The sequence below is a fragment of the Salvelinus sp. IW2-2015 genome, linkage group LG11 (genome assembly GCF_002910315.2).
Source record: "Salvelinus sp. IW2-2015 linkage group LG11, ASM291031v2, whole genome shotgun sequence".
Taxonomy (NCBI): domain Eukaryota; kingdom Metazoa; phylum Chordata; class Actinopteri; order Salmoniformes; family Salmonidae; genus Salvelinus; species Salvelinus sp. IW2-2015.
In genome coordinates, this window is record NC_036851.1 from 836,701 (window position 1) to 852,686 (window position 15,986).

The 15,986-nt window shown below is 40.5% G+C and overlaps 1 protein-coding gene across 4 annotated transcripts in view; it reads left to right on the forward strand.

Moving 5' to 3' along the window:
* cpne1 (copine I) overlaps positions 1-15,986 on the forward strand; it is a 57,220-nt gene that overhangs the window by 13,500 nt on the left and 27,734 nt on the right. For 3 of the 4 annotated variants that reach the window (XM_023995783.2, XM_023995781.2, XM_023995784.2), the window contains exons 2-8: positions 7,976-8,107; positions 8,213-8,392; positions 8,726-8,800; positions 8,941-9,012; positions 9,120-9,203; positions 13,358-13,447; positions 13,817-13,909. In XM_023995783.2, coding sequence (XP_023851551.1) covers positions 7,976-8,107; positions 8,213-8,392; positions 8,726-8,800; positions 8,941-9,012; positions 9,120-9,203; positions 13,358-13,447; positions 13,817-13,909 — 726 coding nt within the window. Of the gene's footprint in view, positions 1-6,502; positions 6,647-7,975; positions 8,108-8,212; positions 8,393-8,725; positions 8,801-8,940; positions 9,013-9,119; positions 9,204-13,357; positions 13,448-13,816; positions 13,910-15,986 lie in introns of those variants that run through there. The other variant, XM_023995782.2, reaches the window with a different exon arrangement.

Here is a 15,986-nt window from a genome sequence, read left to right on the forward strand (position 1 = left end):
GTTTGAAGTTAGTTGCTAACTAGCGTTAGCACAATTGCTAACTAATGTTACCGCAATGACGAAGTCTATGGTAACTGCCAGCATGCCAGTAGATACCATAGACTTCCAGTCATTGTGCTAATGCTAGTTAGCATTTGCTCGCCAAACTACCTTTAACCGCCTTCATACTGGATGTAGAAAGACACACATGATATCCATCCATGAGTTTGTTCATCTGGGGAAGTAGATAAAGGGCTTCATTGCCAAAATCTCAAAGTATCTCTAGGGATCACTTCACTCAAATGTTTTTTATTTAAAGTATTTAGTAAGCCACTGTTGATATGGTCCCAAACATGTTACATTACAGCAGTAAAATTGTCAAGATGGAGCACTGTATATAATTCTGTTCATAAATTGTATCTGTGTTTGTGTTGAGAGTGGAATAAATCGTGTACTGTCACAAGGCCCACTTTCAATCCCACAATAGATGCTAGTGGCAAACATGCCTACTGTAAGGCTAAGAGAGTCTTTGTTTCTTGTGTGTTACAAGCTAGCCTACCGCTAAACCTACATTTGTCTTGTTTTTATAATGCGGTTTAATGGAAATTTATTGACTGAGTTCATATAAGTTCTCTGAACATGAATTATATATGTTTTAAATGTCATTATGTATACAGCCTTGTTTTATTTTTGGTCTCCATAAATCAGGCAGAGTAATCATATAGGGTGCTCATCAAATAAGTTGTTTACTTCGTCATGTTTGAAAGAAGAGGGAAATGCTGGGGGTTCTAACGAGTCCACGGATTGAGAAGGGCCTAGTATACAGCACTGGGGTGAAGTGGTGGGTTGTTGGGGACAGACATGACAACCTAGGGCATGGTGTGAACTAAATTGGCCTGAAAGATGCCTTTGTGTCTGTTAGAGAAAGCCGATGGAAAGAGCTGATGAATTGCGATGCAAAGCAAGTTGGGACTTACCAGTCATTCAGTATTCATACATGCCTATTTTGGTTTGCTTCCTTTCAAAGTCACTGAGTGTGCTTCTGGATTGAACTTTTTGAATATTATGCATTACACCTACTTTTTGTGTACCAAGCTGTTGGGTATAAGGCAATATTAGCAACTTGGTTCACTATTGGATTTACATGCAAAGGTAAGTACTAGTTATTTTTTATCAATTGTGCGAGGTGACACGTGGTGTGTAATAAATTAAGTATTTGAGCCATTATGCTTATCTAGGTTTGCTGGACTTGCTTTATTGTGGTTTGACATAAGACGGGGAAAGCAGGAATATAGTTCTCACACTCTTGAAATTAAGCAGTCAACCGGATTGTTACCTAAAGCAGTAAGCTACACTATATATACAAAAATATGTGCACATCCCTTCAAATTAGTGGATTCAGCTATTTCAGCCACATGTATAAAATCGAGCACACAGCCATGCAATCTCCATAGCCAATTATTGGCAGTAGAATGGCCTTAGTGAAGAGCTCAGTGACTTTCAATGTTGCACCATCATAGGATGGATCAGCCGCAAAGTGGTAGGCCACACAAGCTCACAGTACGGGACCACCGAGTGCTGAAGTGCGTAGCGCGTAAATATCCTCAGCTGCAACACTCACTACCGAGTTCCAAACTGCCTCAGGAAGCAACGTTAGGACAAAAGATTATCATTTGCAATGCTAAGTGTTGGCTGGAGATTCTGTGCTTCCAACTTTGTGGCAACAGTTTGGGGAAGGCCCTTTCCTGTTTCAGCATGACAATGCCCCCGTGCACAAAGCGAGGTCCATACAGAAATGGTTTGTTGAGATCGGTGTCAAAGAACTTGACTGACCTGCACATACATATCCCTGGCCTCAACCCCATTTAACACTTTTGGGAGGAATTGGAACACTGACTGTGAGCCAGGCCTAATCGCCCAACATCAGTGCCTGACCTCAGTAATGCTCTTGTGGATGGATGAATGGAAGCAAGTCCCCGCAGCAATGTTTTAACATCAATCAATCAAATGTATTTATAAAGCCCTTCTTACAACAGCCTATGTCACACAGTGCTGTACAGAAAACCAGAAAAATCCCAAACAGCAAGCAATGCGGGTGTAGAAGCACGGTGGCTAGGAAAAACTCCCATGAAAGGCCAAAACCTAGGAAGAAACCTAGAGAGGAACCAGGCTATGAGGGGTGGCCAGTCCTCTTCTGGCTGTGCCGGGTGGAGATTATAACAGAACATGGCCAAGATGTTCATAAATGACCAGCATGCTCAAATAATAATAATCACAGTGGTTGTCGAGGGTGCAACAGGTCAGCACCTCAGGAGTAAATGTCAGCTGGGTTTTAGCCGATCATTCAGAGTACCTCTACCGCTCCTGCTGTCAATAGAGAGTTGAAAACAGCAGGTCTGGGACAAGGTAGCACATCCAGTGAACAGGTCAGGGTTCCATACCTGCAGGCAGAACAGTTGAAACTGGAGCAGCAGCACGACCAGGTGGACTGGGGACAGCAAGGAGTCATCAGGCCAGGCAGTCCTGAGGCATGGTCCTAGAGCTCAGGTCCTCCGAGAGAGAGCGAGAGAGCATACTTAAAGTCACACAGGACACTGGATAAGACAGGAGAAATACTCCAGATAAAACAGACTGACCCTAGCCCCCCGACACAAACTATTGCAGCATAAATACTGGAGGCTGAGACAGGAGGGGTCGGGAGACACTGTGGCCCCGGCCGTCAGATACGGCCGGGGCCGTATCTCTCCCCGGACAGGGCCAAACAGGCAGGATATAACCCCACCCACTTTGCCCAAGCACAGCCCCCACACCACTAGAGGGATACCTTCAACCACCAACTTACTATCCTGATACAAGGCTGAGTATGGAAAGTATGGACACGAAGAGTGGAAAGCCTTCTCAGAAGAGTGGGGGCTGATATAGCAACAAAGGGGGACCAACTCCATGTTAAAATTTCACATTTACATTTTAGTCATTTAGAAAACACTCTTATCCAGAGCGACTTACTCTGGATAAGACACACTTATCCAGAGTGCATACATTTTTTGTTAATGCCCATGATTTTGGCATTTGGTGAGCAGGTGTCCACATACTTTTGGTCATGTAGTGTATATCAAATATTGCCATAGCTGGTATTTGTTGATATAATAGAGGGCCACACAATCCTAAATCCTGATTGAATCTGACATGGGACACTAGGACAGCCTTCTGCAGAATAAGCCACGGTTCCATCACTTCCAACTGACACTGGATTTCAAATGGGGATTCTTTTCCATTAAATTATTTTCCTTATGTGTCGTTCCCTATTAGAAGTCTCAATCAAATCTACAATGAAATAAATGTAACAAAGTGTTGGTCCCATGTTTCATGAACTGAAATAAAAAATCCCAGCATGATCATTACAGAGGTGCACTTTGTGCCGGGGACAAAAAAAAGGCCACTTTTTAAAGTGTGCAGTTTTGTTACACAACACAATGCCACAGATGTCTCAAGTTTTGAGGGAGCGTGCAATTGGCATGCTGACTGCAGGAATGTCCACCAGAGCTGTTGCCAGAGAATTTAACGTCATTTTTGAGAATTTGGCAGTATGTCCAACCGGCCTCACAACCATAGACCACTTTCATGGCCTCGTGGGGGAGCGGTTTTCTGATGTCAACGTTGTGAACAGAGTGCACCATGGTGGCGGTGGGGTTATGGTATTGGCAGGCATAAGCTACGGACAACAAACTCAATTAGCATTTTATCTAAGACAATTTTAATGCACAAAAATACCTAGATGAGATCCTGAGGCCCGTTGTGAAGCTCATTTTTTTAAGGTATCTGACCATGGATGCATATCTGTATTCCCAGTCATGTGAAATCCCAAAATTAGGGCCTTGTGAATTTATTTCAATTGATATATACAGTTGAAGTTGGAAGTTTACATACACTTATGTTGGAGTCATTTAAACTAATTTTTAAACCACTCCACAAATTTCTTGTAAACAAACTATAGTTTTAGCAAGTCGGTTAGGAAATCTACTTTGTGCATGACACAAGTCATTTTTACAACAATTGTTTACAGACAGATTATTTTACTTATAATTCACAGGATCGCAATAACAGTGGGTCAGAAGTTTACATACACTAAGTTGACTGTACCTTTAAACAGCTTGGAAAATTCCAGAAAATGATGTCATGGCTTTAGAAGATGCTGATAGGCTAATTGACATCATTTGAATCAATTGGAGGTGTACCTGTGGATTTATTTCAAGGCCTACCTTCAAACTCAGTGCCTCTTTGCTTGACGTCATGGGAAAATCAAAAGAAATCAGCTAAGACCTCAGAAAAAAATTGTTGACCTCCACAAGTCTGGTTCATCCTTGGGAGCAATTTCCAAAGGTACCACTTTCACCTGTACATACAATAGTACGCAAGTATAAACACCATGGGACCACGCAGCTGTCATACTGCTCAGGAAGGAGACACGTTCTGTCTCCTAGAGATGAACATGCTTTGGTGCGAAAAGTGCAAATCAATCCCAGAACAACAGCAAACGATCGTGTGAAGACGATGGTGTAAACGGGTACAAAAGTATCTATATCGACATAACCTGAAAGGCTGCTCAGCAAGGAAGAAGCCACTGCTCCAAAACCTCCATTAAAAAGCCAGACTACGGTTTGCAACTGCACATGGGGACACAGATTGTACGTTTTGGAGAAATGTCCTCTGTTCTGATGAAACAAAAATAGAACTGTTTGGTCTTAATGACCATCGTTATGTTTGGAGGAAAAAGGGGGATGCTTGCAAGCTGAAGAACACCATCCCAACTGTGAAGCACGGGGGTGGCAGCATCATGTTGTGGGGGTGCTTTGCTGTAGGAGCGACTGGTGCACTTCACAAAATAGATGGCTTCATGAGGAAGGAAAATGATGTGGATATATTGAAGCAACATCTCAAGACATCAGTCAGGAAGTTAAAGCTTGGTCGCAAATGGGTCTTCCAAATGGACAATGACCCCAAGCATACTTGCAAATTTGTGTCAAAATGGCTTAAGGACAACAAAGTCAAGTTATTGGAGTGGCCATCACAAAGCCCTGGCCTCAATCCTATAGAACATTTGTGGGCAGAACTTAAAAAGCGTGTGCGAGCAAGGAGGCCTACAAACCTCTGTTACACCAGCTCTGTCAGCAGGAATGGGCAAAAATTCACCCAACTTATTGTGGGAAGCTTGTGGAAGGCTACCCGAAACATTTGACCGAAGTTAAACAATTTAAAGGCAATGCTACCAAATACTAATTGGGTGTATATAAACTTCTGACCCATTGGGACTGTGATGAAAGAAATAAAAGCTGAAATAAATCACTCTACTATTATTCTGACATTTCACATTCTTACAATAAAGTAATGATCCCATCTGACCTAAAACAGGTAATTTTTACTAGGATTAAATGTCAGGAATTGTGAACATCTGAGTTTACATACACCTTAGCCAAATACATTTAATCTTCCGACTTTTACTGTAAACTGTAACTTTGGAATTGTTGCATGTTGCGTTTTTATAAATTTTGTTCAGTATACATTGTGCAATGTTTCCAACAATGTTTAATGTCTGTTTATTGAGTGACGTTGATAGGCCTACAATACTAGAAGGTTTGCTGTATTGGGTTGTAAAATGGCTACATAATTATTATTGAGAAAAATAATTTGCCTCCTCAGTAATGCAGTGAAAGGCTAACACTACAGTATTGCTTGTATTTCATGAACTTAATTCCTATACTTATTTGCAAAGTAATTGATTAACTTGCTGCACTGTCTGTTGCCCTGTATCATTAGAGCTGAATAGACCAACTGTCCAAGGATATGTGCAGAAATCTATGTATAGCTATCAAATGTATACTGTAGGTGTGGAGAAATGGATGTGTGGGAATGTTAGTAGGCCTACATAGGAAATGCAGCCTTGCTATATACAGAAAGTGAATTGTTTGCCCATTGTGTGTGGTATAACATAACACTAACTGTTATTTGTAAGTATGAATATTGTCCTTTATTGAAATGTGATAAGATTGTTTTTAACATTTAGACGAGTAGTAGTGCAGAAATTTGTAGTTTCACGTTCTCTGTTATTTGTATTAATGATTTTGATAAGGACCGAATTCATTTGCAAATTCGCAAAGCATGAGTGATCCAACAATAAAATAAATATTGTGCAGTTACGCATACATTTGTATCTGGTTTAGTTAGCTACGTTTCCAACGGTGATTATGGCTGTTTATTGAGCGGAGTTTATACGTTAACATTGTATACCAGAACATCGCCTGTATCGGCTAATTGTAAAAGGCTACATTTGTATTATCTCTAGGGGTGCAACAAAATATTTGAGTGCAGCCTGAATAAGGTATGTGTGTGTGTGTGTGTGTGTGTGTAGTCACTTCCTGCACTGGGGGCACAGCGTGAGTCACGTTGCATCTTGTCCAATAGGAACGTTTTTATGCTGGCGGCTTATCCAATTGTTGAGCTATCATGCTCACTTGACCATCTGCCACACCTTTTTGTCAGATAGCAAATTTAGTAAATCTTAGCTCGACTCGACATTTATATCGCGTTACGGCAGAGTGTAGTTTAGAGTTGCATGGCAAGTACAACTGTTTCATAGGTCACCCGATATATTACCGTTTCGTGCGACAAGGTAATATTTGTAACATTTGCCTACTTATATTTTTAAAGTTAACCAAAGCTTGATTTGAGTTTGAAGAGGCACATCCGGTGATTGTAATGTTATGGGCGTTCATGTGCCCATGGAATTCTTGTCAGTCTCTTCAAAATGGGTTTTTGATGAAAAATGGTTGTTGCCTTTATAGAAAGCTCTCTCTCCTCCAAGTCGAGTCTTTACTGTAAAATACGCACTTGGTAGGTTGCATGCAATGTGTCTGGTTCAATGACAAGTTGACAGATATGAACTAGTAGGAAGTAGGCTACCTGTCCAGTTTTAATTGTCCCTGTGCTTATCAGGGTGAGAAGCGTTTATACGCAAAATTGCGATTTTACTGAGTAGTGTACGTTAAAGCTTAGCCTGGGATATGGGAAGCTATTTTAATGTTCATTTCAATTCATAATTTTATTTTTTGTATTTAACCTTTATTTAACTAAGCAAGTCCAGTTAAGAACAAATTCTTATTTACAATGATGGCCCACACCGGCCAAACCCAGATTACTTTGGGCCAATTTTGTGCTGCTCTATGACAGTGGAAATGCGTTCTCTGGAGTGATGAATCATGCTTCACCATCTGGCAGTCCGACGGGTGAATCTGGGTTTGGCGGATGCCAGGAGAACGATACCTGCACGACTGCATAGTGCCAACTGTAAAGTTTGGTGGAGGAGGAATAATCGTCTGGGGCTATTTTTCATGGTTCGGGCTAGGCCCCTTATTTCCAGTGAAGATCAATCTTAATGCTACAGCAGACAATGACATTCTAGATGATTCTGTGCTTCCAACTTTGTGGCAACAGTTTGGGGAAGTCCCTTTCCTGTTTCAGCATGACAATGCATCTGTGCACATAGGGAGGTCCATACAGAAATGGTTTGTCTGCATAGAGCCCTGACCTCAACCCCATCAAACACCCTTTGGGATGAATTGGAATGCCGACTGCGAGCCAGGCCTAATCGCCAAACATCAGTGCCCGACCTCACTAATGTTCTTGTGGCTGAATGGAAGCAAGTCCCTGCAGCTATGTTCCCACCTAGTGGAAAGCCTTCCCAGAAGAATGGAGGCTGTTATAGCAGCAAAGGGGGGACCAACTCCATATTAATGCCCATGATTTTGGAATGAGATGTTCGACGAGCAGGTCTCTACATACTATCTATGAATTTGAGAGGATTTTCCTTTCCCTGGCCCTATCCCTCAGCTTTATACCAAAACAAGTGGCAGGGGCCCTATTGTTTATAATTGCAGAGCAGACTGTGGCTTTAATATACAGTCATAATTGATCCATTTTTTTTTCTTCCTGTGTTTTTCAGATGGATACTCAATGTGTGTCAAAAGTAGAGCTTTCCATCTCATGCAGCAATCTCCTCGACAAAGACGTTGGATCCAAGTCCGACCCCCTCTGCGTGATGCTGCAGAGCATCGGGGATGACAAGTGGACCGAGGTAGGGAGAAAGCACTAACTAATTCAAACATCTAATAATTGTTCATGTATATAATGAAATGGCCTATGGTTTGTTCATGAAGATGCTTTCTGTCTCACTATACAGTTGGACCGCACGGAGAGGGTGAAGAACTGCCAGGACCCTGAGTTCTCCAAGAAGCTGCTCCTGGACTACCACTTTGAGAAAGTGCAGACGTTGAAGCTGGGTGTCTATGACATAGACAACAAGTCTGTTGATCTGAATGATGATGACTTCCTGGGGGGTTTTGAGTGCACACTGGGACAGGTTAGTATATAAGAAAGTGTTAACCAATTATTCTCACATCATTGTGTCCTTGTGTTGAATCTTTTATTTTCTCAGGTAATAACTTAACCAGTAGATGCTGCTGAGGGGAGGACAGCTCATAATATTGGCCGGAACGGAGCAAATGGAATGGCATCAAACACATTGAAACCTTGTTTTTGATGTATTTCATACCGTTCCGCTCCAGCCAATACCACGAGCCCGTCCTCCCACATTTAAGGTGCCACCAACCTCCTGTGAACTTAACCCAATGTTGTTTTGGAATTTCTTTACGTATGGTGGTGTGCCTCCAACGAACAACCATTTGCCTTTCAGATTGTGTCTAGCAAGAAGCTTACCAGACCTCTACAAATGAAGAAGGGTAAGCCTGCAGGCAAAGGCACCATTACTGTAAGTATTTAAGTGGCTGTGTAAATGTAAAATGGTCCCACTTATGTAAATTTTGTGATAACAACCATAAGGTAATGCAAACAGTGTCTTGAGATGATCATATGAATTCCCTAATTTGTGCTTTATTGTGTGTGTTAAAGATTACTGCTGAGGAGATAAAGGATAACAGGGACATCGTGCTGGAGTTGGAGGCTAAAGGCCTGGATAAGAAGGTACAATAAATGTTCTACATTTATTAAGGAGTAATAAACAGTTTTCTAAATTCTCTCCCGCCCATTATTCATTTGCCAGTGCTCCTATTTGTCTCTCTCTCTTGCAGGACTTGTTTGGGAAATCTGATCCATTCCTAGAGTTCTTTAAGCAAGAAGATGATGGCAAGTGGCAGCTGGTTCACAGAACAGAGGTACTTATCACAATATTTGTTTGTCTTAAGTACCCAATGGCTACCGTTGACTGGGTGTGTCGAAAGAAATGGGGGTGTAGAATACAGGTGTATCGAATGCGCAAATGTAATTGGTCTGACTTTGTCAGTTCTTGCCAGCGATGGCAGAGATTTGTGGAGACCAGGCTTGTAGAGAAAGGCGCATCAAAATAAAGTTGTGGAAACTCCGAATGAACTTGTCATAAAATCACTCATACTGTGGGAAAACAAGCATGTAAATTAGCACTGACCCCAATTAGTTGACAGGTTGATATACAGTACCAGTCAAAGTTTGGACACAGCTACTCCTTCAAGGGTTTTTCTTAATTTTGTGACAATTTTCTACATTGTTGAATAATAGTGAAGACATCAGAACTATGAAATAACACACAGAATCATGTAGTAACCAAAAAAGTGTTAAACAAATCCAAAAATATTTTATATTTGAGATTCTTCAAAGTAGCAACCCTTTGCATACTCTTGTCATTCTCTCAACCAACTTCATGAGGTAGTCAACTGGAATGCATTTAAATTAACGGGTGTGCCTTGTTGATTTGTGGAATTTCTTTCCTTAAAGCGTTTGAGGCAATCAATTGTGTTGTAACAAGGTTGGGGTGGTATACAGAAGATTGCCCTATTTGGTAAAAGACCAAGTCCATATTATGGCAAGAACAGCTCAAATAAGCAAAGAGAAATGACAGTCCACCATTACTTTAACACATGAAAGTCAGTCAATCAGAAAATGTCAAGAACTTTGAAAGTTTCTTCAAGTGCAGTCACAAAAACCATCAAGCGCTATGATGAAACTGGCTCTCATGAGGACCGCCACTGGAAAGGAAGACCCAGAGTTCCCTCTGCTACAGAGGATAACTTCATTAGAGTTACCAGCCTCAGAAATTGCAGCCCAATGAATGCTTCAGAGTTCAAGTAACAGACATCTCAACATCAACTGTTCAGAGGTGATGTGCGTGAATCAGGCCTTCATGGTCGAATTGCTGCAAAGAAACCACAACTAAAGGACACCAATATGAAGAAAGGGCTTGCTAGGGCCAAGAAACACGAGCAATGGACATTAGACCCCAGGAAATCTGTCCTTTTGGTCTGATGAGTCGAAATATGAGAGTTTTGGTTCCAACCGCCGTGTCTTTGTAAGACGCAGAGTACGTGAACGGATGATCTCCGCATGTGTGGTTACCACCGTGAAGCATGGAGGAGGAGGAGGTGTGATTCTGTGGGGGTGCTTTGCTAGTGATACTGTCTGTGATGTATTTAGAATTGAAGGCACACTTAACCAGCATGGCTACCACAGCATTCTGCAGCGATACACCATCCCATCTGGTTTGTGCTTAGTGGGGCTATCATGTTTTTTTCACAGGACAATGACCCAACACACCTCCACAATCAATTGTGGCCTCCACAATCACCCGACCTCAACCCAGTTGAGATGATTTTGAATGAGTAGGACCGCAGAGTGAAGGAAAAGCAGCCAACAAGTGCTCAGTGTATGTGGGAACTCCTTCAAGACTGAAAAGCATTCCAGGTGAAGCTGGTTGAGAGAATGCCAAGAGTGTGCAAAGGGTGGCTACTTTGAAGAATCTCAAATGTAAAATATATTTTGATTTGTTTAACACTTGTGTGTTATTTCATAGTTTTAATGTCTTCACTTATTCTACAATGTAGGAAATAGTAAAATTAAGAAAAACCCTTGAAAGAGCAGGTGTGTACAAACTTTTGACTGGTACTGTGTGCATACAGATATATATATCTGAACTAATGCATTGCAGAAGCCTAGACTAAAAGCCAATTTTTGTTCGGTTTGAAAATGTGGACGGAGGCTCCATATGGAGGGTGTGACGCAATTGTGGAGCCTCTAGAGGCATGCGGAGGCCAAATCAAACTCTTTACCGCATTGCCATGCGCCTCCTAAATTGTGTAACAATGCGGAGGGCTCTGTATATACATGATTGGTTGACGGTAGTTGGGGGCGGTACATCCTGTATAAACTCACTTCCTTGACAACAGCTCTGCACTGCTCCGCGAAGCACAAGTAGTATGAATGCCCTGACTTCTGCTTAGGCCATACCACCGTAAATGCTGCATGGCCAATGCAGATGTCGGATTGACCATGCGCCCAGAATGCACTTCTCTCTCCAGAATGCGCTCTCTCCCGCCAATTTGTGCACATTCATTGTTTAATAACTTCGTAGTGTGAATTGTTTGCATTTCATCGTTAGTGTATATTAATTCCCCATTACATATATCACCAGTCGTACATTTACTGTTAATTCCTGTAATTTGTAATCTACAATGTTTGCTACTTTGGTTATGGTCACTTTATTTTAATGCATTCAATATTGTAATTATAATAATAATAGTCTTCCTGTTCTCATTGTCTGAGTGGACACATTGTTTGCAGAGAGCAGAACCTATGCCACACTTGTGAGAAACAAGTTTATTCTATGAGCTCCTGCCAAATTCAAGCATGGATTCTTATCCCTTGAGCAAACAGCCTACAGCTGTGTCTGTCCAGAGCTCACTGGCATGCTAAACTCTGAGGGCACAGAATATTTTATGTGATGTTGCAAGTTCGCTAGTGCAAGCTTCAGGCTGGACCCAAGTTAATAGTTGATACAAAGTTTCAAGTTCTTTGCAGACAGGCCATGTATAGCTAATGTGATTTATAGGATGTTTATTTTCATCAGGATATTTTCTACTTGCAGGCTGCAATGTATTTCTTTGGCTTTATGTAGGCTATCTTTACATAGTTGGCAATATAAGTGACTTTTTAGGTATTTCATTTTTGATAGAATTTTGATTATCCACATGACAATGATTTTGAAATGTTATTATAAATTTTAATTAAACTGTTTCACGAAAATGTGCATATGAATACCGTAACTGGCACGCAGATCGGTAGAAATGGTAAGATAAATTGGCGTTCACATGAGGAAGGTTGCCTACTCCTCATGTAGCCTATTACTGGCAACTTCTGGAGAGTAATGGCAAGAGTCTGTGAAAGCCAACAGGAGCGGTAGGAGGGTTAAGGTTTTTTCTTCTGGTTATCTAGATCTCTGGCGCCCTCTTGAGGCATCAAACTGTAAGCTTAAATGGTCAGACAAGCTCAATGTGTACAGTTGATTTTATTTTATATGGAAAACTACACGTTCGAAAAATGTACAGAAATTGATGGGTCGAAAGAACAGACGACTTTCGGTCGAACAATATATTTTTTGTTGTCGGGGCAGCCCAATTTGTAAATGCTCGTACCATAACATGCTTTGGTGTTGTGAACATTTTACATTATCACGTTTCATTGCGGTTGTGTAGGTTACTGTGCCTAATGTTGAAGGTTAAACTTGTCAATGTCCCATTTCTAAACACCAATAGCAAGCTTGCGCAAGGGTAGACCTATTGGTTTGCCCGGCTAGAAGTTTGCTGGCAGAAATAGCCTACCGTCTGATATCAAGACATTTTGATATCAGGAAATTAAAATTAGATTACACATCTTCATGTTTCATCACGATTGCGTATTTTTTAATTTTTTTTCATGTGAACTCATCCTCTTTAGCAGTCATGCATTTCCTCAAGGAAATTGACTAGGAGACTGAATAAAATACTCTTCGGATGTTCATGATGAATAGTGTACCGGTAATAATTTGTCATGTTTGCTTTCATAAAAGTTTGAGTTGTGTATGTAATTAAAACTGCTTTTGGCAGTTAGTTAACCTCCATGCATTTCCTAAAGGAGAGGGAACAAAATAGGATACTCTTCTGAGCAGTGATAACAACGTTCAATCAAGAGACCATCCAATAACGGTGCTCTTTCGCCACGCCCATTTCTTTTGATACACTCACTTCTTTCCACCCGCCCATTACTCCGAGGCCAATCAGGGACACAGCTACCGATACTGTATTTTTTTATTATCTTTCTGATGAAGTTACTTTGACTTGAACGGTGTGCTTGAAACATTCTCTAATAAAGTGGAATTTGTTTTATGGTAAAGCGTATCGTGCCTGACCTTGTAATTTGTCTGTATTGTTATTTTGGCATAGTACAATTTGTAATTTCTATTTGTTGTGACGTGTTGCTCTCAGCCATTTTGTAAAAAAAAACTTTTTTACTTTTTTTTTTTTAGGTTATCAAGAATAATCTGAGTCCATCATGGAAGAAATTCAGTGTGGCTTTGCAAACATTCTGCAATTGTGACATGAGCAAACCAATCAAGGTAAAAGACCATGGCATTTAGACCACATACCCACCCAAGCAAATCATGTAGAGACCTCCCCAAAAAACTTATGGTGTCCTATAGAACCTGTTGAATGACAGATATTGTGACTACTATGTTATGGGGAAAATGAGAGTTCCTCAAAGTTGTGTGTACCTTTTTGACTTAACCTACAGCCCTTTTGTTATGTTACTGGCAGGTCACGTGTTACGATAAGGACAAAGACACAAGTTCAGATATTATAGGCGAGTTTACTTGCACATTCGCCCAGCTTTTGCATGCTAAAGACCGTCCAGCGAGCCTAAGGGAACCACTCTCCGTCCTTTCTTCTCTCTTAAACTCCCTCTCCTGTCCCTCTTTCTTCGCCAGGTCCACTGCTCTGATTATGATAGTGATGGCTCGCATGAACTTATCGGTGTTTTCCAAACTAATGTGTCGGAGCTACAGAAAGCTGGTTTGCCGGTGAGACCATATCTTCCTTTTTCTTCTAGCAATCTTAAACTTTTTGGTTACCTTACTATTAAGTTTCTGTCTCTTTATGTTGTAAAGATACCATGTTACGTGCATTTTTAAAGTTTTCTGTGTAATCATAATTACACAAACTTCACTATTTACAAATTGGGACAGTTTCTGTTTACAATTGAATTATTGTTCTATGTGCCTTTTACAGTATAAATATCATATGTTTTACATTGCGTTTGGAAAGTATTCAGACCCCTTGACTTTTTCCACATTTAGTTACATTACAGCCTTATTCTGAAATGGATGAAATACTTTTTAATGACCAAGAAAACTGTTTTTCAGTTAGGTTTGCACATTTATTTAAAATCTAACTGAAATATCACATTTGCATAAGTATTCAGACCCTTTACTCAGTATCTTGTTTTAGCACCTTTGGCATCGATTACAGCCTCGAGTCTTCTTCGGTATGACGGCAGCGTAGCCTAGTGGTTAGAGCGTTGGACTAGTAACCGAAAGGTTGCAAGATCGAATCCCCGAGCTGACAAGGTACAAATCTGTCGTTCTGCCCCTGAACAGGCAGTTAACCCACTGTTCCTAGGCCGTCATTGAAAATAAGAATTTGTTCTTAACTGACTTGCCTAGTAAAATAAAGGTAAAAAAAATAAAAAAATAAAAAAAATGACGTTACAAGCTTGGCACACCTGTATTTGGGGAGTTTATACCATTCTTCTCTAGAAGTCGACCGAATATGATTTTTCAACGCCGATACCGATTATTGGAAGACAAAAAAAGCCGATACCAATTAAATCGGTCGAGAGATATATATATATATTTGTAATAATGACAATTACAACAATACTGAATGAATGAATGAATTTTAACTTAATATAATACATCAATAAAATCTATTCAGTCTCAAATAAATAATGAAACATGTTCAATTTGGTTTAAATAATGCAAAAACAAAGTGTTGGAGAAAGTAAAAGTGCAATATGTGCCATGTAAGAAAGCTAACGTTTAAGTTCCTTGCTCAGAACATAAGAACATATGAAAGCTGGTGGTTCCTTTTAATTATAGAAATTATAGGACTATTTCTCTATACCATTTGTATTTCATATACCTTTTGACTATTGGATGTTCTTATAGACACTTTAGTATTGCCAGCCTAACCTCGGGAGTTGATAGGCTTGAAGTCATAAACAGCGCAATGCTTGAAGCACAGCGAAGAGCTGCTGGCAAATGCAGGAAAGTGCTGTTTGAATGAATGCTTACGAGCCTGCTGCTGCCTACCACCGCTCAGTCAGACTGCTCTATCAAATATCTAGACTTAATTATAATTATAATAACACACAGAAATACGAGCCTTAGGTCATTAATATGGTCGAATCCGGAAACTATCATTTCGAAAACAAAACATTTATTCTTTCAGTGAAATACGGAACCGTTCCGTATTTTATCTAACGGGTGGCATCCCTAAGTCTAAATATTGCTGTTACATTGCACATCCTTCAATGTTATGTCATAATTATGTACAATTCTGGCAAATTAATTACGGTCTTTGTTAGGAAGAAATGGTCTTCACACAGTTCGCAACGAGCCAGGCGACCCAAACTGCTGCATATACCCTGACTCTGCTTGCACAGAACGCAAGAGATGTGACACAATTTCCCTAGTTAAAAGAAATTCATGTTAGCAGGCAATATTAACTAAATATGCAGGTTTAAAAAATATATACGTGTGTATTGATTTTAAAATAAGGCATTGATGTTCATGGTTAGGTACACATTGGTGCAACAACAGTGCTTTTTTCGCGAATGCGCTTGTTAAATCATCACCCATTTGGCGAAGTAGGCTGTGGTTCGATGATAAAATAAACAGGCACCGCATCGATTATATGCAACGCTGGATAAGCTAGATAACTACACATGGTTGATGATATTACTAGTTTAACTAGTGATTATGTTAAGATTGTTTTTTATAAGATAAGTTTAATGCTAGCTAGTAACTTAACTTGGCTCCTTACTGCACTCGCGTAACAGGTAGTCAGCCTGCCACGCAGTCTCCTCGTGGAGTGCAA